We start from the raw sequence: 23,271 nt of genomic DNA on the forward strand, positions 1-23,271 counted from the left end.
TTTTCCTTTAACGGGTGGATGAGTTTAATTTTTTCCTGTATTCACAAAACATTGGATCCACACAGTACCAGGTGAGGTTCCCATGGCTAAGACTATGGGGCGCAACAGGGCAGTGACTCCCATTTTCTTTGCTTTAACAATGAAAGCTCAGGACAGGCCATGAGGTCTTGTGCGAAGCTTAAAGAGAGAAGGTAAACCCACAGCCTACTGAATAATGTTGCGGAAGACAAGTGGTTTTAGACGCTCTCACATGTACTACTCATGCACAGGGGTGCTGTGAGGGTTAAAAAGAAAATGGCTGTCAAGTGCTTTGAAGGGTATTCATGCACAGTAAGCATTTTTGAAAAACAGTGGTTCTAACGGGCTTTTATTATCTTTCCTCCAACACTGACCCTCCACTCCAAACGGAGTACTGGCAAGGGGAACTAGAAGCCAGTGAGCAAAGGGGGAAAGTGAACTCAACTTTTGGGGGACCAAGCAGCTCACTCCAGCCCCAAGAAGTGAGCAAATGCATCATCCTGTTGGAAAGGAAGCTCCACCCACATTTTCTGGCAGCCCCCTGACCAGACAATGTGGTTCAGAAAGACCAAAACGCCTGCCAAGGAAGAGGATGCCCAATGGCTCCTTCCAGTCCACTCTGATGGGAGAAAGGAACAGGTAAGCTCAGAAGGTCAGGTAAAGGGTCCATCACCCCCACCCACGGTGCTCCTGTGGGGAGTCATCTGAGGACAGCTGCCCTCAGGCCAGGCCTCAGGCCACGTGTGATATCCTGGGCCAGAGAAGATGGTATTCCAAGGTCATGGCCAATGCCATCAATACCCAGGGGTTCTGGGTTCAGCTTGGCAGGGCACACTGGATGAAGAGGACTCCTTCCTCACCTCTCTGCCATCTCTGGCCCACTTGTACCCTTGCACAAGGAGACATTGGAGCCTAGTTACAAGGAGCATCTTGAGGAATGCAGTGCCAAACCATGCTTCCTCTCTGGAGGAGAGCAAGCCAAGCATCCCCTTTGGGCCCCAGGATCAATATGGCAGGCCACCATCAGTGGAATGATGTCCATGCCCCAAGTTCTGGACTCACATCCTTTTGGACCCTGGCAAGCCTTGATACATGTCCACCAGGTGCTATAGATAATTTGAAAACATTTTGGAGACCCAGAATCACCTTGGGGATACTATGTCTTTTGCCTTAACAGGCCCCATCTCTCCCAGATTCCCTGTGACAGAGAGTGAAAAGGTACAAAATGCACAAGTTCTTACACACTCGTTTTGTTGGGACCTTTCAGCATCATGCTGTTAAGGCCCAAGGGGATTTCTTATTTGTCTCGTGGAGCAGAGGGAACTAGTAAAGGCCAGTCGGGATTGATGGCAGATTTCCAAATCCCTGTAGTGTTGGATTCAGCTCTTTCCTGGGCAGACACAGATACCTGAAATTCTCCATTTCACTGTTTCTACTTCTAAACCGGTATACCAGTTGTCCAGAGAAAGACATGCATTGTCCTGAGTGTACTTTCTTTGCCATTGTGAATATATATATAGCAGGAAGGATGGTGAGGGCAGGTATTCATGTGACTGCAACTCTGGACCAAACAACTGAACCCTTGCAACCAGACCACAGGCAGGGAGAGGCTCCACAGAGGGCCCTGACCCAGTGTGACCTATCTATGTACCCACATTTCCTGCTGTGTATGAGAATGCTGAAGTTCAGTGTCTAGCTGACTGTAATGTCGATGGAGAATTTTACCACGACCAGAGGGATTGCTGGGTTCCATTACACTTGGCTGTCCGATTAAAGGATCTCATCTCTGAGCTATTTCACTTTCCCAAATGGAGAGTGAAAATTAAAAACAGATACAGGCATATCATGCCCATAAAAGGCCCAGGCAGAGGAGCCTCCAATGAGCAACAGACAGCTTGTTGGCAGGGTAGGGTGTGTGGTTGCATGGGCCTCTCTAGTTGAGATGCCTCTGACCTGGCCAAGCCTGGTGCTTCAAGATCTGGGATTTAATACAATTTCCCGACCAGGCCAGAGTGTACCTACATCTTCTCCTCCAACCCTGGCAGCTGGGCCTTTGCAAGGGCTGGCTGCAGGGGGAGGGCAGTGAGGGGCTCATCCTGACCCATGGGGAGCCAGTTCCCAGGTAAGTTCATGCCACCTCCACAAGCCCCAGTCTTCTCCAGTAAAAGCTCAGGATGGAGGATCCTGGCGATGTCTCGTTTCTTGATTTGGGTGCTGATTACACAGGTGTGTAACGTTTGTGAAAACCCATCAAACTATACACTATCATGCTCCTGCTTTTCTGTATGTATATTACACTTCCATAAAAAGTTAAAAGAGAAAAATCCTGGGGGTGAACACAAGGACCCCCAGGCACCAAGTTGCTTTCTCCATCCAGTACCAATAAGCTGATTTTCAAGTTTTTTTGGGGGGTGAGAAATTCTACATGATGTTATTCCTTAAAGTACTGAAATTTTCAAAGCAAAATTTGCAGTTCAGAAACATCATTCTCTACGCGGCTAAACTTGTTGCACCGGTGCCTTTCTTCCTTTTCCAGATAAAAATCACAAGAGATGCTGATGGTAGTCCGGCCTCCAGGACCTGAGCAGCCTCATATCTCCCTGCTCTCTTTCATAGCATCCTGAAAGCCAGGGCACTTGGCAGTTCTTAAGAGATCAGCTAAATGGTTTGAAGCCTTCTTCGAGGAGAGGTCACCTTGCCTTCAGGAGTAGGAAGTGAAGGGAGACCTTTCATTGTGGGGATAGGGTAGAGCCATGTCACAAACAAGAGGAGCGAAGAAGGGGAATCAACTTTCATAATACTTGGGAGCGGGGCTGTCCTGGTGGAGAACTATTGCCACAAAGTGGCAGGTGTGTAATAATTGCGTCTATAGAGGTTGGCAGGGGTGCAGACACAGGGAGGGTGGTTTTTGGAGGAGAGCTGGTGAGGCTTTAGAGGAGGGGCTTTCTTGAGAGAAGCCCAGGGATGTGAATTGGGAACACCGCAGGGTTTTTGCCACAGGGGGTTAGGTCTCCCTGTTCGTAAGAAGGCTCTGCAAGAACCTCTTCTATAGGAGAACCAGGCAGGTCAGGAAAAGATGGGGGCACCTTTCTCTTGGGGACCAGAGAGAGGGGGAGCAGGGGATGGCTCTGTGGACCCAGGGGTGGAGGCGGAACAATGAAATCCCAGATCCTCTGGGGGTCCCACTGTTCCCCAGCCCTGTCTCCAGCCTGCCTCTCCTAACACTCATTGGGTGCCTTCATCTGCATCAGGACTGCACGGCTCCTCTTCCTGCAGCAGCAACAGCAGATGCAGGCAGCCAGGGAGCAGGCCAGGGCAATGATGCCAATCACAATGGCAGCAATGGCCAGCCCGCTCTGGGCCTGGGTCATGCCCCCCGTGTCATGGCTATCGGTGGTCTCGATGGTGGTCAGACTGGTGTAGTCCTGCATGGTGCTGGTGAAGTCAGTGGTGGAGGAGATGCAAGTGGTGTCGGAGTAGCTGGGTGTCTTTGGGTGGGTGGGCACCTCGGGGACCACTGGACCCTGGACACTGGAGACCACAACATTGACATCGATGATGATGAGGGACTGGCCTCGGACATTGGCTGGGCTGAAACACACTGGGAGGGTGTCTGTCCCCAGCCTGGCCTTGTTGAGTAGGAGCCAATTGTGGAGCGGAAGGATGTCTGAGTCACACTTCCAGGGGTTGTCATAGAGCCGCAGCTCACACAGCTTCCCCAGGTGATCGAAGACGCCCAAGGGCAGGTTCTCCAGCTGGTTGTTCTGCAGCTGGATGGTCATGAGTTCATTGGCGTTGGCGAAGATGTTGCCCGGGAGCTGTCTGAGGCGGTTGTTCTGCAGGGAGATGTTCTGCAGATTGGCCAACGTGCGGAAGACACTCCCGTCCAGCTCCTGCAGCACATTGGTGTGGAGAGACAGCTCCCGCATCTCTACCAGCCCATTGAAGGCATCCGGAGAGATGTAGCTGATCTGGTTGTGGCTGAGGACCAGGACCTGCAACTGGCGGAGGCTGCTGAAGACATTGTCCGGGAGGGAGGTGATGTGGTTGTCAGAGAGCGAAAGCTCACGCAGGTTGTGCATAGGTCCAAAGATGCCCGGAGAGAGCTCCTTCAGGGAATTCCCGAAGAGCGTGAGCCGGTTGAGCTGAGGCAGCTGCATGAAGATGCCGGAGGGCAGCTGAGAGATGTGGTTGTTGGACAGATAGAGCTTCTGGAGGTTACGGTTGTTGTGGAAGAGGCCAGGAGACAGCATACTAATCTGGTTCTGCTGCAGGGCCAGCTCCTGGAGGTTGCCAAGCCCGTCAAAACAGCCCATGGGGATGTCGGAAATCCTGTTCTCATACAGCCGGAGGACCTGGAGGTTGCTCAGGTGCTGGAAGACCCTGGGTGAGAGGTGGGTGAGGCTATTCTTGCCCAGGTTGAGCTTGATGAGTCCCACCAGGTGGTCGAACGCCCCGTCGGGGATAAGTTCCAGGTGGTTGCCGTGCAGCTGCAGTTCCTTGAGGTTGCTGAAGTGGGTGAAGTGAGTCGGCTGGATCTGCACCAGCTGGTTGCTGGACAAGAGGAGCGACTCTAGGTTGTCCAGGCCCTGGAAGAGGCTGACAGGCAGAACCCGAAGCTTGTTGTTGGCGAGGCTGAGGTAGCGCAGCGAGCCCAGATTACGGAAGGCACTGGGCGCGATGTGGGACAGCTCATTCTTCTCAATCCGCAGGGCGATCAGGGCCGAGACGTTGAGGAACGGGGATTCGTTGAGTTCGGTGATGTGCGTGTTGAGGATCTGCAGGCTCACGGCGTTCCAGGGCAGCGGGGTGGGTACCACCGCGATGCGCGCCCCCGTGCACTCCACCTGGGAGGCCCTGGAGCAGGTGCACTCTCTAGGGCAGCCACGGTAGGCCAAGCCCACAGCCCAGGCTTGGCAGCCAACCAGCAAAAGGAGATAATGTTTCAGTGGCATGGCCTCTGCAAGGAGAGAAAGGGCACGAGTCAGGACTGCCTCACTGACGCTTCAGCTGTTTTTAAGCCAACGTCAACCTTGGGTGCCAAACACGGCTTGCCTTTGAACCCCATCACCACATACCCATCTCATGCTACCTGTGGTCTGGTCTGCAGCCTCTTCGTTTACCCCAGGCCTTCCTATTTCCATGCCTTTGCCCAAGCAATTCGCCCCACTTGGAGGGCTCTTCACCCTCATCCAAATCTTCCCCACACTTCTAAGTCTAGCTCACAGGCAGTCACCCCTAGGAAGCTTTCCAGGATTCCATGAGTCAGCTTTCGTTACCCTCCCGTGCAGGTGATTTTCCCAACTTCCATTATGGCCTAAGCCATAGCAGCCACACATGGCATTCACTGTGTCCCCGTCTGTCACCTTCACTAGTCAATAGGCTTTGCAAGGGCAGGGATGTTCGTGTCCCGTCCCTGTGAGTTCCTTAAGTCAGGAGCAGTACCTTATCCATCTCTGTGTCTCTCAGAGCACCTGGACTTGCTAGTCGAACGTGGCTTCCTCAGGAGGAACAGATAGGAAACGAGAGCAAATAAACAGGGCCTGAAGCTGGGGGAAGATGCGGAGACCACAGGTATGAACACCTGCGGGGAGGAGCAGAGCAGCCAGCAGAGCAGGACCACACTGCAATCTGGTGGGAAAGACTGCAGGGAAACTCAGCCTTCCCTCTCCCTGGGCCCTGCCGCACACCGACCAGCACTGCCCCATCACCTCCGCCACCAACCTGCCCCTGTGTTAACCCTTTCACGGGGGCTTCGCCTAGGTTTTGTCCAAACCACCTTCCCAATAAAAGGAAACTATCCACACCACTTCCTGTCTCTCTGGAAGGGGCTGCTGTGGGTCAGCCGATGTCTGGGGTCTGCCTTCTGGGTACCAGTCCCAGTTTCCAAAAGAAACATTGGGTGGCCTTGAGTAAGTCCCAGAAAACTTAGGATGTACTTTGAGCTGAAAGTTGGTAGGCCCAGACGCTCCCGCAGACATGGTGCTGACCTGGGAATGGAGTCAAAGTCACGGAAGGTTTGGTGTTTGAGATCAGGTCCATACAAATAGAAAGTGGAGATGAGGGGCATGGGAACTGGGCCCTACGTGCATATTTAAGAACCACAAATTAGCTGTTTCATTCGAATGAAGCTTGAGGCCTCCAGGGTCAGCTTCCTCATCTGTTAAGTGAGAGTGATAACCTCTGCCCCCTCCTGATGCCGTTGTGAGGAGCAAATTGAAGAAAGGCTGTGAGGGTGTTCTGTGCAAACGTGTGAGCAAGTGCCGAGCTCCCCTACGACATGGCCCTTGTAGACTCTTGGAGGCAGGAAGGCCTCAAGGTGCTTTTAATCTTGGCATTCTTAGCTGAGGGACTATGGATTTCTGGGTATGTGTAGAACATCTGTAACCTCCCTCCAAGATTCAAAGGGGTCTCTAACTCCCAAAGGGTGAAGAACTGCTGATCATGCATGCCCATCATTTTGGGGGAATGCAGGAAGCAGGGAAACTGAGGCTCAGAGCTTCAAGCCAGCACCTCCAGATTCCTAGGTGAGAACTGTGAGTGTTACTGCAGTGCCTGTCCTTTTAATGAGCAAAAGTCCTGAGTCAGAAGAAGGAATGTCAAATGGTGGCCTATAAGGCATAAACTGGCTGGGTGGAGAAGGTATTTCTCTGGCCTTTCTTTGTTCCCCTGAACTCATGAAGTCCTGAGTCTGGCCCATAACTCAGGCTTCCCAACCTGGCCTCAACTCAATGCACCCCTCCCCTGCCCCCAACAAGCTTACTCTGAGGACAGAACCCAAGTTCATCCCCCACCCACCCAGGCCTTGATTGTTGCCCTAGTTACAGCCCATCCAAGCCCTGACCTGCTGTACTTTCCATCAAAGACTCCAATAAGTATGTAGAACTGTGGAGAAATGAAAGAAAAATAACAACTTGACAATGGAGTCTAGATTCAAAGGAAGGGGGCCAGATTAAGCTATGGACACATCTAAAAGAATGAACTTGTATAGATAAATGTTGGATCCAGAACTTGAGAGCAGAAAATGAACAGCTTAGAAAGGAGGCACTGAAAAAGTGACTTAACATCTACCCTTAGATGTGAGGGCTTTTTATTGATGGTAGCAGAGAAAGAAGACTGCTCACAAAAGCTAATGTGATCTTAGACTGCATTAATAGGAGCATTAAGTATGGAACAAAGGAGGTGACAGTCTTGCTCTACACTGCCCTCATCAGTCCACATCTATAATGCGGTTCTCAGTTTCACCCTGAACTTCAAGAAGGTCAAAGACAAACTGGTCTATCAAAGGCCTTCTAGAGAAGGGTAAGAGGATGGTGAGGGGATGCAGAAACCAGAACATCTGAGCATCCATTGAAGGAACTGTGGACGAATAGCGGAAAGAAGAGAAGATGTGATGAGCCCACAAGCACTTTCTTAGTGTACGTGAAGGGCTGCCCTGGGATAAAGAAAACAGCCTTAGTGTGGTTCTCGAGGTCGAAACTAGTACACAGAAGCTATGGGGTCGTGCATTTTAGTTCATCACCGGAGACAGCTTGTCTGGATCAGAATGGACAACCTCATAAGGCAGTAAGCTCCCCATCCCTGAAAGTGTTCAAGCAGAAACTAAGCAGAAACATGGTAAGGAAGTTGGAGAGAAGATTCTACACCTGGTAGAGTATTGGACTAGATGACAGCTGTCCATCACCAAGACTTTAGGATTCTAAGGCTGAGTCCCAGGGCAAGGATATGAGATCCATCAACCAGGACAATTGTGCTCCCAGGGGGTCCACGCAGACAGTTGTGGGTGTTTGCCCATCCCCTTGATATATGTGTGAGAGAGATCTAACCCCTGGACTGACTTACAAAAGGTGAAGCATCACTCCTGGTGATGAGCCATCTAGCACTTAATTTCTATGTATACTCCTATGCCCAGGATGCTTCAAGATGGTGTCGTAGCCCAGGTATTAGGGACTAAATTAAAGTGCCCATAACCTGGAAAGCCCAGGGCAGTCTCTGTCTAGTTTCCCCATCTATAAATGAGGGTGTGGGCCAAGAAACCCTCTGAAGACCCATCTCAGACCTCTCTGAGTTTGCACTCCCCAGCTGGGGAGGGGACATCAAGCCAGCCCCAGGAAGGGCCCACGGCCAGGGGTGGTGCCTCACGGCTTGGGAAGAGGAGGAAAAAGATAACTCCCTTATGGAACAGAGCCACTGTTGTTTAAAACGAACCACTCTCAGCTTAACGAATATTGCAAGAATTTGCAGATTTTCCCTTTTATAAATCCTCGTGTCTGCCGAGCCCACTCCAGCACCACATGCACTGCTTTCCTACTTTCCAGCACTTGTTATCACCATGGCTGGCACTGACTGCTGCAAAGGACCTCCAGGGAGCCTACCCCAAACCCAGCTGCAGAGCCCTCAGGGGGAGGGAGGGGCCGCAGGAGCAGGGTGGACAACCAGCCGGGCCCTTGGATTTCCAGCAAGTGTGGCCGGCGTCCACGGCAGCCTGAGGCCCTCAGGAGCCCAGCACACAGTGGACTAATAGTCCACGCTGCCCTGTGCCACTTAGCAGCCATGACAAACACCAGTTAAAGACCCACAAAGCTGCCCTAATTACACCTTCCTCCTCCAGGCAGCCAAACGCGTCCTTAGTCACTGCAGCGACTTGGTCCAGCCCCTGTCTTGGGAGGGGGAGCAGCCTGGCATCTGTCGCTGGCCCAGGGAATTCACTGAGCCCACAGACACACAGAAGGACAGACAGACAGCTCACCTGGGCACTCTGACGTGGTCCCTCCCCAGGAGTGAAAGCGCTTGGACCAGGCACTCTGGCTCTGGTCTCTTTAGCTAAAACAGCCCCTATGACTCATGGGCAAACACATAATTAGCCTCAAAGCCCTGAACTTTGTTGGTTGGTGGGTTGGGACTTTTGGGTTTAATACCATCATCACATTCCTGAAATACGAGGTTCCCTGGGAGGAGACGCCTTCTTATTTCAATGCCATGGAGCAAAGCTTTTGGAAAGAACCTCGGAGACGGATGTGCTACTCTGCCTTAACTCTAAGTTGGAGTGTGAGTTTAGGTAAATTCTCCAGACCTCAGTTTCCCCTACTGTAAAGACTCCCAGGGGCCCTTGGCAGCTCTGATATCTTACCAGAGACAGAAAGGAGATTTGGCCTGAAGCCCCGCCATTCCCACCATCCCCTATAGGTCACGTGGAACCATCAGCAGTGCCACCTTCACATGGAGGCTTGAGGACATTGTATCCATCTTTTCAGGCCCACCTTGCTTCAAAAGTTTTCCAGGCAGGGCAATCCCACTTGTTAACTGGCTCATCTTCACATGTCCAAGAGCCATCTCATGGATCAGGGAGCTGAGACGGACGCCTTAGGGAGGCCCCCTCCCAGTGCACCTGGGGAAACTGAGACCCAGACAGGAAATCTCCCTCCCTGGCCTGTGCTCTCCCCGCGCAGAGATCTCCCAAAACATGGCCTCATCAGTGTTGAGACGTTGCCCCGTCCACCAAGGGAGATGCCAGGCATGGGGCTGTGTTGTCTCTCCTGTACACAGCTGGCGTCAGCCTCAATCAAGCCGCTCCTCTCTGTGCGGTCCAGCGGGTCTGAAGCCACTGTCTGAATGAGAGGCTCACTGCATCCTGACCTCCCCGTCTCGCTTGAAGGGGGTAACCACTGTGTTCCCCAGATCAGTACATAAATGTCGCCTGGAAGTGCCTGGGAAACTCGCTTAATAGAACCGAACTCACAGCACTGCAGCGATGAGGATTACAAAAGTTAATGCATGTAAAGCACTTAGGCTTGTTCTTGGTCCAAAATGAGTACCCGATAAATGTTACTTACAATTATTGTTCATCTTGTTGAGTAAAATCAGAATCTCTGGAGGCTCTACCCACAGAGCTGCTGATCCCTAGCTCTGGGGGGTAGGGGAAATGGCCCAGGACCCTGCACATTTAACAAACTCCCCAAGTGACTCTGATGCAGGGGTCCACAGCCCACACTCGGAAGCACCACTTGAGGCCGAGACCAGCTGGGACCCCATGCTCCTGACTTATGTCATTTACGGCCAAGATAGAGAGATTGAACCCTGGATTGGGGAGGCTGAAGGTCGGGCCATAGACAGGGTCCAGCCCCCTCTGTCGATATTTCCTTCAGTGGCCCTTTCTCCATCCCTGTCAGAAGTCTGGGGTCTGTGCTAAGTTGAAGCCAGCAGTAGAGGCTGCTCCCAGAAGCAGCACTTAGAGCCCAGGGCATCAGAGATGTCAAGGCCTTTTGAGCCCATCTGGTCAAACCATCTGGTCATTTTGTAGATGGGAAAACTAAGGGGCCCAGAGGGAGGAGGGGCCTTGCCTGGGCTCACACAGTCAGTGGAAGATTTCAGACACCCAGATCAGGGCTCTACCTAACCATCGAGCTTGGTGACCCCCCCGAACCTTATCATGAGGCTTTAGGACCTCATCAACCACGTGTCCAGTTGTGCCTGGATGCGGGGAAGAGGTGGCTTCTCTCCCTCCATTCTAAAATGATCTCAGGCTCATCTACAATCCACCCTCCAGCTGCCCAGCATGATTAGTCAAGGTCAAGTGCTTCTCCCAACTCCCAGGCTGCATGGCTTGAGAGATGTTCTTCCTCAAGGCTGCTCTGATGCTCGTGTTTGCTAAGTTTCACCTGAGTGGCTTGGAGGAGTGGATGGAAGAACAGAAGAGGTTGTTCAACCAGAAGGGGGTGATCCCATCGTCTCAACACACAGCCCGGTTCAGGGCTCCACGCCAAACACACCCTGGAGCCCCAAGAGAAGAGCAGCCACACCCTCATCCTCCACCTGGCTCAATCACTGACCCCATCTCTCATGGCCCATCAAGGTCAAAGTTCAGTCCATTTGTTTAGAAAAGGAAAAGAGTACGAGGAAACAAGTCCTTTCCAGCCCTGGTGTTAGGGGAGGGAGGGCTTCTGGCAGAGGCCAGAGCAGGGCTGTAATTAGCTTGGTAGAAGTGTCAGGACGTACTGACAAACTTGCCAGCCGAGCAGGGAGATGCTTCCACTTGGGGCTTTTATTTTATTTTATTTTATTATTTTTTTTGGTGATATGCGGGCCTCTCACTGTTGTGGCCTCTCCCGTTGCGGAGCACAGGCTCCGGGCACGCAGGCTCAGCGGCCATGGCTCACGGGCCCAGCTGCTCCGCGGCATGTGGGATCTTCCCGGACCGGGGCACGAACCCGCATCCCCTGCATCGGCAGGCGGATTCTCAACAACTGCACCACCAGAGAAGCCCGGGGCTTTTATTTTAAAAGCCATTGGCTACAGCCCCCTTCTCAGGGTGACACCTGGGGGGCCTAACTTAGATAAAATGGACCAGCCCCTCATCAAAGCATCTTGACAGAAGTTTCTAAATCCTGTGTCCCCAAAGCCCAGGGAGGCAGTGAAACCAGAAGCTGCCGTCAGTCTCTCGCGGTCAGGATTTAGGGAGGCAAACTGCCACGTGTAGTCACAGCCCTGGGAGTGTTTGCTGGCAGGACCGAGCTGGAACAGCTTCTCTCCAAGCTCTCCTTATTTCTCCACGTCTGGATCTACTTCCACTGGCAGCCCCTACCCCTCCATTTACTGAGCAAGCCCAGGTAGTGTCCCCAGCCCTGGGAGAGCCTTCCGTGCCCTGACTTTCTGCAGGGTCTGTACAGAATCCTTCCCCGCACCCTGACCTCTCTCACATTCTTGTCTCATCCCTGCAGAGCCCGCCCAGCTGACTCAAGACCACAGGCAAATAGGACTGTCTGGCCCTGAATGTACCCCAGATGTTCAATCGATTCAGAGTATAAGAAGTGACAGCCATTAGAGAATTTCTAAATTACAGAGCCAGTGGCACCAACAGTGGTTGATATGGTGATATAATCCTAAAGGAGAAGCCAGAGCGTGACAGACAGGCATCTAGCACCTTCAGTCTGAGTGATGTGTCATCCAAGAGAGAGTCGCAACCTGCCCTGAGGTCACAAATTTGGCCCTGGAGGTAGACTGGCTCTCTCACACTTGGCATGGTGGGAAGCTCTAGAAAAGTTCTGGTTTTCCACAGGTGGTTCCTTGGCCCCACTCCTGCCTCTACATTTAAGCAGAGAATCTGGTAAAGGTACAACAGTCACAGTTTTAAATGCAAACCAGCCTCATCACAAATCCATCTCCAGCCCTGACTCTCCCTACCCAAAGCCATTAGTGGCCAAGGCAAGAGGGAAAGCTGCCAGAATGAAGTCGCCTAAGCCACACACAAACTTAGAATCTGGAACAACCCTGAGTCCACAGCTGAATTCCAAATTGGAAATCCAAACCAGGCGCCAGCACATCTGCTGAAGCCATTTTTGTAGCAACTAGAAGTCAGTCTATGAAAAGAGGACAGCTCTATCACTTGGGATACCCCCATTGGTCCTCAACAGACCCAAATACAGGACAGGCCGCTGGTGGCCACCATAGTAAGTGCTGGGGAAGAGGACTTGGGTTCAGATAACCTGGATCTTAAAAAGGGAAACTCTTCTCCCAGTGGAGCTAGTATCCCGAAAGAGGTAAACTCGATGGGTAACTGGTGTGATAATTTGAAAGTCAACTTTCAAAGTCAATTGTTTGCCTGTCTAAAACATCTTCTCAGCGTCCCAGGTCGACATCCAGGACGGGTCAGGACAAAAAGAGTAAGAGGCTGGTCAGCGATCCGCAGGGAGGGGCTGTGGCCCCAGGCACCTGGGCAGCGTGAGTTGGGCCACGTGCCCCTCCAGCGCAGGCTCCACCGGCCGCGTTCTGAGCGCATCCCCAGGCACAGCGCCAGCCCTGCCCCTTCTGGACGCTCTTCCCGGGGGAGCGGGGTCAGCAAAAAAGGAAGGGGAGGCTAGCCGGGTCCTTCCAGGCCGGTGGGAGGGAGGGAGGAGGCAGGAGGCCAGCCCTCCTACTTACCAGCAGCTCAGCGCCCGCCCGGCGGCCGTCAACCAGAGGGAGCCAGAGAGGAGGATGTGGGACGGCTCACGGCTGCTGCATGAGTGCGGCTCGCCGGGCCCTCCCCGTATTTAAAGGATGCCCGGCGTGAGTCACCGCCAGGGGCAGTGTCGGCGCGGTGGCGGGGAGGCGCACGCGCGCCACTGCAGCGCCCCGACGTGCGAGGACAGAGGTGCGGCGTCACCCAAGGAGGCAAGCCTGTGCGTTCAGCGCAAGGGGTTTCCTTCTGCCAATTTTGGGGATTTTTTTTTCTTCTTTAAGAACACATTTTCCTCTTGTCTCTTTTCCTCCAGTGTTTCTTCTGGACTCTCTCTGCTGCATTGGCCGCTGCGGTTCTAGAAAAGACATAAGTTCTTTTCGTTTTAAACTTTCTATTCGGAAGTAATTTCAAATTTACAGAACATTTGCAGGAACAATACAAGGAAACTTATTTGCTTAACCCGATTCACCTGTTGTTAAGGTTTTGGAAAAATTCCGAGGAAAGATAAAGTTGCCCCCAGTGTCCCTCCTAAAAACAATGTTTCTTTTCTTTCTTTTTAAAATTTTTTTGCCGTGCCACGGGGCATGTGGGATCTTAGTTCCACCACCAGGGATCGAACCTGTGACCCCTCCAGAGGAAGCCTGGAGTCTTAACCACTGGACTGCCAGGGAAGTCCGTAAAAACAATGCTTCGATTGCCTTCTGACGTCATCCTCTGTGCCCTCACTGCCCGCTCCCAGAATTGGTGACACATGGCAGTGAAGGGATATATCAGAATGAGGGGTTTCCTATGCCCTGCACCTCTGCACTGGAGCTGTCGTCCTGCTGCCCCAGTGGGAAATAAGAAACCATTTCTACTCATGGTATCACCAAGAGGGCCTGGGAAGGAGAGAAAGAAATCATAGTTGGAGGGGCAGGGAGGCTGTTAAACCCCCACTTCTCCGAGGTGGAGCCTCAACAAGGTATGAGCCACACTGGATTAAGCCACCTGCCCTCCCCTGGCTCAGTTTACCCTCTCAGCCAAGTGGGGAGAGTAATATTTACACACAGTACCTCATGGCATGCTGAAAGCCTTAATTAATGTTTGCACTGTGCTTTGAGAGCTGTGATGAAAGGAAAACATAAAAGTGCGTAGTGTTATTACTGAAATAGTCATTTGGGGAGCTTGCCATGGTAAGCCCTTCAGCCTGCATCATGCCACATTCCTCCTCACCGTGGCCCCATGATTCAGAGGCAGAAACAAAAAGTGCCCTGTCCATTAAGTGATGCTGGCCCAAAATGGGCAGGGTACTTGGAGGGGGTCTCCACACAGCACCCAGCCCATCTCTTCAGCCACCAGCCTTCCTTCCAAATAATGGTCCACGTGGAAAACTCCCTCCCTCTTACTCCCCTGGAGCCTCCATATCCCCACATTCGGGTCTTCAACTGCCTTTCCATAGAACCTGCAAGAATAAGAATATTCCCTCTTTACCTTCTTTCCTTCCTTCCCAATCCTGACATTCAGCCGCCCTGTGCTAGGCCTTATGCTGGGAGCTCCAGACAACACAGGGATGAATCAGATACGTTTCCTGCCCATAAAGAGCTGATACTCAGCGGGCAGGAAGAAAGAAAGGCTGTTCATGAAGCACCTACTGTGGGCCAGAAAGCCCACAGCACCTTATTACTTTACCTCATCTACACCTGCTTTCTCAGTCTCACCACTACTGACATTTGGGGCCAGAGGATTCTTTGTCATAGGGACCTGTCCTATATATCATAGGATACTTAGAGCATCCCTGGCTTCTACCCACTAGATGCCAGTAGCATCCCTCCCAAGTTGTGACAACCAAAAATGTCTCTACACAGGGCCAAATGTGCCCTGGGGAGTCAACACACGCGCACGCATGTGCACACACACACACACACACAACTGAGAACCACTGATTACCAAATAATCCTGTGAGTGGGAGTAATTGCCCCCACTTTACAGATAGAAAAACTGAGGCCCTGGGCAGTTAACTAATTTCCCCAAGATCACACACTAAGTGGCAGAACTAGGATTCAAATCCTAACCTGTGGATTGTATGCTATTTCCACCACATCGTGTGCTCGGACACACATAATACTGTAGATAGAAGTGCGGTTGTGTTGGGATTGGTGGAGAAGGAGGATTAGGCGGGGACGAGGGGAGTGAAGTCACTGACAGAAGCTTCCTTGGGGTAAGGTTGATAACTGTGGGTGCATTTGAAGGGATAGGGCTTGAGTTTCATGTAAAAGGTGGCTTGAAAAGATGAGCAGGGGGAGTTCCCTGGCGGCCCAGTGGTTAGGACTGGGCACTTGCACTGCCATGGCCCAGGTTCAATCCCTGGTTGGGGAACTAAGATCCTGCAAGCCGCATGGCACAGCCAAAATAAAGAAAGAAGTTTTTTAAATTAAAAAAAAATATGAACAGGATCTGGAAATGAGGGGGCAGTTAAGGAAAATCATGAAGTCACAGCAAGAAGGCGAGAGAGCTCACAACCAAACTCCGTGTGTGGCTAGAGCCCAGGGTGTGTGACAGACCCAGCTGGGAGGGCTGGGATGCCTCACTGAGGAGTGGGATGTCTCTCTGCAGGCAGTAGGGAGCCACCAAAGGTTGTGGAGGAGGAGAGAGGCACAGTCAGAGCCACGCTGCAGGAGGTGCAGTACCACAGGGTTTCCAGGTTTCATGGAGGACACTTGGGTGCTTGCAGTTTTCAAAGCACTTCAATCATTTTCTTTGGTCCTCATGAAAAGACACATGTTTCAATACAGTAACCAGGCTGTGCAGGAAGGTCCATTCCCCAGATTAAGAGTGTAAAGATTTATTGTATAGCACAGGGAACTAAATTCACTATCTTGTACTAACCGATAATGGAAAAGAGTTGAAAAAAAGAGAATATAGATATATACATACATATGTGTATAACCGAATCACTTTGCTATATACAATTGAAAGTAACACAATATTGTAAATCAACTATACTTCAATTAAAAAAATTAAAAAATAAGAGTGTCTGTCGGGATCCAGCTATAGGACCTCAGAGCTTCTGCTCACTGAGCCCCTCTCTTTCACGGAGAAGCATACTCTCTGCTACAGAGAAAGCAAAATGACCCCACTCAGTTCCCAGAAATGAAATCTATTATTGGTGAAAGTAAAAGGCTGATTCACTACCCGCAGGTCCTGTAAACCTCAGGGTTCGCTTTCCAGCCCCTCTGGGAGTACCAGAGGGACCAGGTTGCCTCGGGGTTCAGAGAACTCAGCACTCCCACCCACGCATGTTCTCTAGTTTGGTGAATAAGCACAGAATCCAGGGAACTGCAAATCATACCATCCAGCCTCCCCACTGGGGAGGAAGCCCCTCCACCTCACCCTCAAGAGGTGAAGTTATGACCCACTTGGTCTACTTCCAGGATGGGGCTGTCAGTACTGCACAATGAGGTTCTCTGGTAGATTGGCAGAATAAAAAAGATGGAGACACCCAGGCTTGGCAAGGATGCTGGTGGTCTCACGCACTGTTAATGGGAATATAAATTGGTGGAGCAGCAGACATCAAAATTCAAAACATGTAAACCAGCGTCAGTGCCACATTCACTGACAGGATCATGTGGGCACGAAGCTATATGTTCAAGCATTGTTGGCAATAACAGATCTTCGTAAACAATGCAGATGTCCGTCCATAAGACAATGATTCCCTGCATCATGAAAACCCATGCCAAGTAGCTAATTTAAAAGAGGAAGTTCATCTCTATTTGCTGAGAAAGAAAAATGTATATGATGTTTTAAGCAGGCTAATATATATAATACGATTGCACTTACTGGTTTTAGGAAAGCACTCTTTCTATTTGTTGCTCACGACCACACAAAATGCCAGAGGGTACAAAACTTCATTTTTCCCAACGCATGGTGCTTTCAGTGCCCATGGAGTCAGCCTGAGATGGGCACCAAGGGCTCTTGTCTCTGCCTGTCCCCCAACTTCTCACCTTCCCCAGGTGGCCCTGTTCTGCCCTCACCTGCTGCTCCCCTCACAGTGGCCCAGCTGTCTTGGAGGCAGAGAAGGCCACTCTTCTGAGCTCCAGATGCATGGCTGTGGTTCCCAGCTCATTCTCATAGCCCCAGCTGTTCTCTGAAGGAGGAATTTTAGGTTGTTCCTCAGAGCAGTGAATCTCAAAGACAAACAGGCATCCCTTGGGCTCATGTAGACAGCCTCTCATAACAGGACTGGGATGTGGCCGCCACCTAAGTCTCTGTCCATTTACTCCATTTTATAAAAATCCTTTCCCAACACAGATAAGGAGGAACAAGAGAGAAGAGTGCAGGTGAGAGAAAATTTCAAACACCTGTACATCTGTGCATGTGTGTGTGTGTGTGGTGTTTACATGTACACACAAGTATATCTTTGTCTATATCTATTATATGAATGCACAGAAAAAGATCTAGAAGGATACACAAAAAAACTGCTCCAGTAGTGGGGGTAGGGAGTAGTGATGAATGAGGATTTTTTAGAACTATCTGTTGCTTTATGTTTCATTTTAAAAAAAAAGACTTAAATGAACTTATTTCCAAAACAGAAAGACTCACAAACACAGAAAACAAACTTATGGTTACCAAAGGGGAAAGGGGGGTTGGGGGAGGAATAAATTAAGAGGCTGGGATAAACATATACACACTACTATGTATAAAATAGATCACCAACAAGGACCTACTGTACAGCACAGTGAACTATTCTCAATATTTTGTAATAACCTGTAAGGGAAAAGAATCTGAAAAAGAATATATATATAACTGAATCACTGTGCTGTACACCTGAAAGTTACACAATATTGTAAATCCAACTATACTTCAGTTTAAAAACTTTTAAAATAAATAAATAAATAAACATACATTCCTGAATTTCATCTAATTGATCATTAGGATAGCTATTTTAAGACAAAAAACAAAATTCTATTTTTTTAAATGTTTCTTTTTATTACATTGAATCCTGGCTCCCTGGACCCTCTACAGATGGTTCTGTTCCCCACTTCAGGCCCCATCATCCCTGCCCTCGCCCATAGGCCAGCCCCTCAGACATTTGGGATCCGTGAACAGGCTCACCTCATTCCAAGACCCTTCCTCTCCTGCACCTTTGGACACATCATATAGTTTCTTCCCTCCAGCATCCTGGTTGCTCAGCTTGGAGCCCCAGCTCAGCAAACCAAGCGCTCATTAAAGGTCAGGCCCAGCCAAGGACCTGTATACAGAAGTGAACTTGAAGGGGACTCAAACATGTGAACAGTCATATTCAAGTGTAAGGCATGTATGAAATGGGGCCACACAACGGAGCTGCCCAGCCTGCCTGAGCCATGGGAGGAAGGCTTCCCCAAGGAGGTGACCCTTGGTCTAAGCCTGGTAGGATGAGCAGCCATTTGGGCACACTGGGAAGAACAAATAGCATTTGCAAAAGCTAAAAGGCACCAAGGCACCATGGCACATCAAGCATGTGTCAAAGAGTTCCAGATAACCAGAGGGCAGGGTGTGGGTGAGGGCTCTGCAGGAACACCATCCAGGGGGAATGCAGGATGTACTGTATGAACGGTCCCACCAACTGGACTCATTCTATAGGCAATGGAGGGCCATGGAAGGGTTCAGCCAAGGAGAGAAGTGGTCAGGTTGGTGTAGGGCAGTGGTTTTCAACCAATGGTGATTTTGCCACCCTCTCAGGGGACATTTGGTAATGACTGAAGACATTTTTGGTTGTCACAACTTAGAGAATGCAAGTAGTGTTAAGTGAGTACAGGCCAGAGATGTTGCTACATAGCTTCCAGTGCCCAGGACAGCCCTCCACAACAAAGAGTAATCTGGGCTGAGATGTCAAGAGCGCTGAGGTTGAGAAACACTGGTGTAGAGAATGGATGGTTCTGGCAGCAGTACGGAAGATGGATTGCTTGGGAGGAGGGGCTGTGGGTACGGAGACCTATTTAAAAAAGTGTAGCAATAGCTCAGATGGGAGATGATGAAAGCCTGAGCTAAGACCAGACAGTGAGGACTGAAAGAGGAGACTGAATCAAAAGTTATGTAAGGAGTAAAACTGGTAAAACATGGTGATGGATTGATGACATTTGTAAGTGGGGTAACACAATGGGGCTGTCACTATATGGGTTAGGTCACAACAAAGTGAGCCCCCAAAAGCAAGAGCCTAAATAAGATGAAGGGTTATTTTCCATCTAGAGCTGGGAGGGTGGTATATCAGGGACTGAGATCCCATCTATCTAATTGCTCTGCCATCTCAATCCATAGTTGCCATCTCATGGCTGAAATGGCTGTTCCATCTCCTGCCTTCACATTCATATTCCAGCCAAAGGAAAGGAGGAAGGGCTCAGTCCTTCTTTTTCAAGGCATGACCTAGGAGCTATCATATCACTTCTGTTCACTTTCTATCGGTCAGAACTTAGTCGTATGGCTGCCCCTTCCTGCAAGGGAAATGTAGTCTTGAGCTGAACACCATGTACAAAAGTAAAACACTTATAACTATGAAAGTAGCTGTGCACAGTCACTGGGGGGCTCTTAGCAGTCCATGCCACAGGTGATGAAAGAGAAAAAACTCACGAAGGAAAGCAAGCAGGTTTTCAGCATGGTGCGTACCATTAAGAGGGGGAGAAGACACAGGGGAGGGTGTTGGGAGCAACGTGGCAGACTCACCTGGACAGGCTGCATTTGAGCCCCATGGGACCACAATGTAGACTGTCCAGTGGAGTCTGAAATCAGGGTCTGAGCTCAGGAAGGGGTCCGGATGCTGATGGAGGTCTAAGGAGCCATAGATGAGGACGTTGCCCAGAAATGGTGTTGATCTGGAGTCCAAGAACCTCACTGATTAAAGCAGGCTCTACACCTAAAGGATGAGAGCGAGAGGCAGCGGGCGACTCCGTGAGATAGCATGTCAGTGCATGTGCTGTGCATGGGCGATTTTCTAGAGAAAAAAAAAAAAAAATCTCATGACTTCCGTCAGATTCTCAAGGGGTCTGGGTGCAGAGTGAGTTAAGAACAGGGTTCAGAAAGGCAGCCTGGGGCTTCCCAATATTACTGAGGCAGACCAAGGCAGAGTAGCCGACTGACCGCAGGGACCAAAAAAAGCAGTGAGGGAGGTGGAAGGAGCAGTATGATGCAGCGCTTGAGGGGTGGGGCAGAGTTTACGACAATGTGGCGGCTGACGGAGGAGCACGTGGGCGTGGCGGTGGTGGGGAGCCCGTGGGCGTGGCGGTGGTGGGGGAGCCCGTGGGCTTGGCGGCGGTGGGGAGCCCGTGGGCGTGGCGGTGGTGGGGAGCCCGTGGGCGTGGCGGTGGTGCGGGAGCCCGTGGGCGTGGCGGTGCTGTGGGGGCAGTAGAATGAGCAGGCGGAGGAGGCAGGGTCCCCGGAGCGAGGGATGGGAGAGAAGGCTCATCCTGGAGGGGACACCGGACTTTTGGGGTGACAAGATTCAACATGTCAGAGGTTGAGTGGAAATGTCCAGCAGAGAGGGAGGAATTGTGGAGAGATAGAGAGAATGATATTTTCTTGAAACAGGTTCTTGACACCAAATTCAGGTGTGGTCCCAGCCCCAGGAGCAGAAGTGCCTGCTGTCACAGAAAGGACTTAGGCTTCTGGGGCGCTTGCCACCTTCACCTGTCTCTGGCTGGGTCCTTGGTGAGTTCGTCACCTCTCCAAGCCTCCCTGTCCCTGTGTGTGAACTCAGTAACAACCTGCCTGACATGACTGATGAAAGGATGAGAAGGAAAATCATGTGTGAAGGGCCCAGCTCAGTTCTGACCACAGTAGATGCTCAGTAGGTGGGCGGGCCCTTCTCTCTTCCCCACCCTCCTCTTCTTATAGGATGGCTGCTTTTTACTTCTCAGGAAAAGGGCTGTCTTTGAAAAAATGACTTTCTAATCTTCCTACTTATCCCAAAGTGGCACGATTTGGGCCATGTAAAGTATTGCACACCAGCCTCATGAGGGAAGAATGAAACACTTAAAATATGCAGAATAATATTAATGGAACAAACAAGCAGAAAGTCACCTTTTTTCTTTTCCATCATAGTTTTTTACAAGATATTGAATATAGTTCCCTGTGCTGTACAGTAGGTCCTTACTGTTTATCTATTTTATATATAGTAGTGTGTATCTGTGAATCCCAAACTCCTAACTTATCCCTCCCCACTCTTTCCCCTTTGGTAACTGTAACTTTGTTTATGTCTGTGAGTTTGTTTCTGTGAGTCTGTTTCTGTCTGAGCTTATTCTGTACAAATAAGCTCATTTGTATCATTTTTTTAAGATTCCACATATAAATGATATCATATGATATTTGTCTTTGTCTGACTTACTTCACTTAGTATGATGATCTCTAGGTCCATCCATGTTGCTGCAAATGGCATTATTTCATTCTTTTTTATGGCTGAGTAATATTCCATTGCATATATAAACACCACATCTTCTTTATCCATTCCTCTGTTAATGGACATTTAGGTTGCTCCTATGTCTTAGCTATTGTAAATAGTGCTGCTATGAACATAGGGGTGTATGTATCTTTTCAAATTAGAGTTTTGTCTGGATATATGCCCGTGGGATTGCTGGGTCATATGGTAGTTCTATTTTTATTTTTATTTTTTATTTTTTATTTATTTATTTATTTTTTTGCATTATGCGGGCCTCTCACTGTTGTGGCCTCTCCCATTGCGGAGCACAGGCTCCGGACGCACAGTCTCAGGGGCCATGGCTCACGGGCCCAGCCGCTCGGCGGCACGTGCGATCTTCCCGGACCGGGGCACGAACCCGTGTCCCCTGCATCGGCAGGCGGATTTTCAACCACTGCGCCACCAGGGAAGCCCTATTTTTATTTTTTTAAGGAACCTCCATACTGTTCTCCATAGTGGCTGCACCAATTTACGTTCCCACCAACAGTGCAGGAGGGTTCTGAAAGTCACCTTCTTAAAATCCCCAGTGACAGCTCCCAGACTCATCTCCACCTATACCAGGTTATTAATGGTGTTTCTCCAAAGGCAGGTGTCATGAGATGGTTTTTCATCCTGGAATTCTGTTCCTGATGATGATGGTGATGTGTTTTGGGTCATGAGCGCCCCAAGGAGGCTGTTTGGTCAGAGGTTGTCAAGCCTGGGAGCAGAGAGGATTTCACATGTGAAAAAGCAATCTTCAAACAAACAACCCAATTGAAACACAGGCAAAGGACTTGAGTATACATTTCTCCAGGAAGATATACAAATGGCCAATAAGCACATGAATAGATGCTCAACATCACTAGTCATCAGAGAATTGCAAACCAAAACCATAATGAGATATTACTTCACACCCATTTAGAATGGCTTCTATGCCCAAAATAGAACCTAGTAAATGTTGAAGAGGATGTGGAGAAATTGGAACACTGGTGTGTTGCTGGTGAGAATGTAAAATGGTACAACTGTTAGGGAGAACAGTATGCTGGTTCCTCAAAAATTAAACATAGCCAGGGAACTCTATTCAATGCTCTGTAATAACCTATATGGGAAAAGAATCTGAAAAAGAATAGATATATGTCTATGTATAACTGAGTCATTTTGCTGTATACCTGAAACTAACACAACATTGTAAATCAACTATACTCCAATATAAAATAAAAATTAAAAAAATTTAACATAGCATTACCAAATGACCCAACAATGTCACTTCCAGGTATATGTATGTATATGTACATATAGACAGATAAATAGGTAGATATAGATAGATAAGTGTACACCCATGTTAATAGCAGCACTATTCATAATAGCCAAAAGGGAAAAGCAACCTAAGTGTCCAAAAGGACAAATACTGTATGATACAACTTATATGAAGTGCCTGAAGTATTCATATTCACAGAGACAGAAAGTAGAATGGTGGCTGTCAGGGGCTGAGGGAGGGAGAAATGGGGAGCTAACGCTTGATGGGTACAGAGTTTCAGTTTGGGACAATTAAAAAATTCTAGAGATGGATGGTGATGATGGTTACATATGAATATGCTTAATGCCACTGAACTGTACCCTTAAAAATGGTATGCTAGACAGAGTTGAAGATGATTATTTAACTGGTGAAATGTTTTTTCTTGAAATTAAAAATTAGACCTTTCTGAAAACATTATTCAAAATAAAGAACACAGAAACCCAGTCTAAGTGAGCTGGTTCCTGGTTCACCCAGACGTGGACGGGTCACAGAACCCACCCCTCTGCTCTGGCCTGAACTCAACTCCCCTAGCCCAGCAGACATGTCTGAGCCTTGGAGGAAGACTGGCCTGCCTCTGGGCGACAGGAATAAGAACCATCTTTCCCTCCCCTATAATTT

General features: G+C 49.7%; 1 protein-coding gene across 1 annotated transcript; it reads right to left on the bottom strand.

Annotated features, from left to right (window-relative positions):
• Window positions 1–13,021, bottom strand: LRRC15 (leucine rich repeat containing 15). The gene is made up of 2 exons (XM_059063847.2): window positions 12,937–13,021; window positions 1–4,978 (listed from the first exon to the last, which is right to left on the bottom strand). Exon 2 carries the CDS (start codon window positions 4,971–4,973, stop codon window positions 3,237–3,239), a length of 1,737 nt encoding a protein of 578 aa, XP_058919830.1. The 5' UTR covers window positions 4,974–4,978; window positions 12,937–13,021; the 3' UTR covers window positions 1–3,236.
• Between the last annotated feature and the right edge of the window lie 10,250 nt (window positions 13,022–23,271).

The sequence above is a fragment of the Kogia breviceps genome, chromosome 5 (genome assembly GCF_026419965.1).
Source record: "Kogia breviceps isolate mKogBre1 chromosome 5, mKogBre1 haplotype 1, whole genome shotgun sequence".
Lineage (NCBI taxonomy): Eukaryota > Metazoa > Chordata > Mammalia > Artiodactyla > Physeteridae > Kogia > Kogia breviceps.

Excerpts from the sequence above, each read along its gene's own strand:
- LRRC15 (XM_059063847.2), bottom strand. The coding sequence starts at position 4,973 with ATGCCACTGAAACATTATCTCCTTTTGCTGGTTGGCTGCCAAGCCTGG.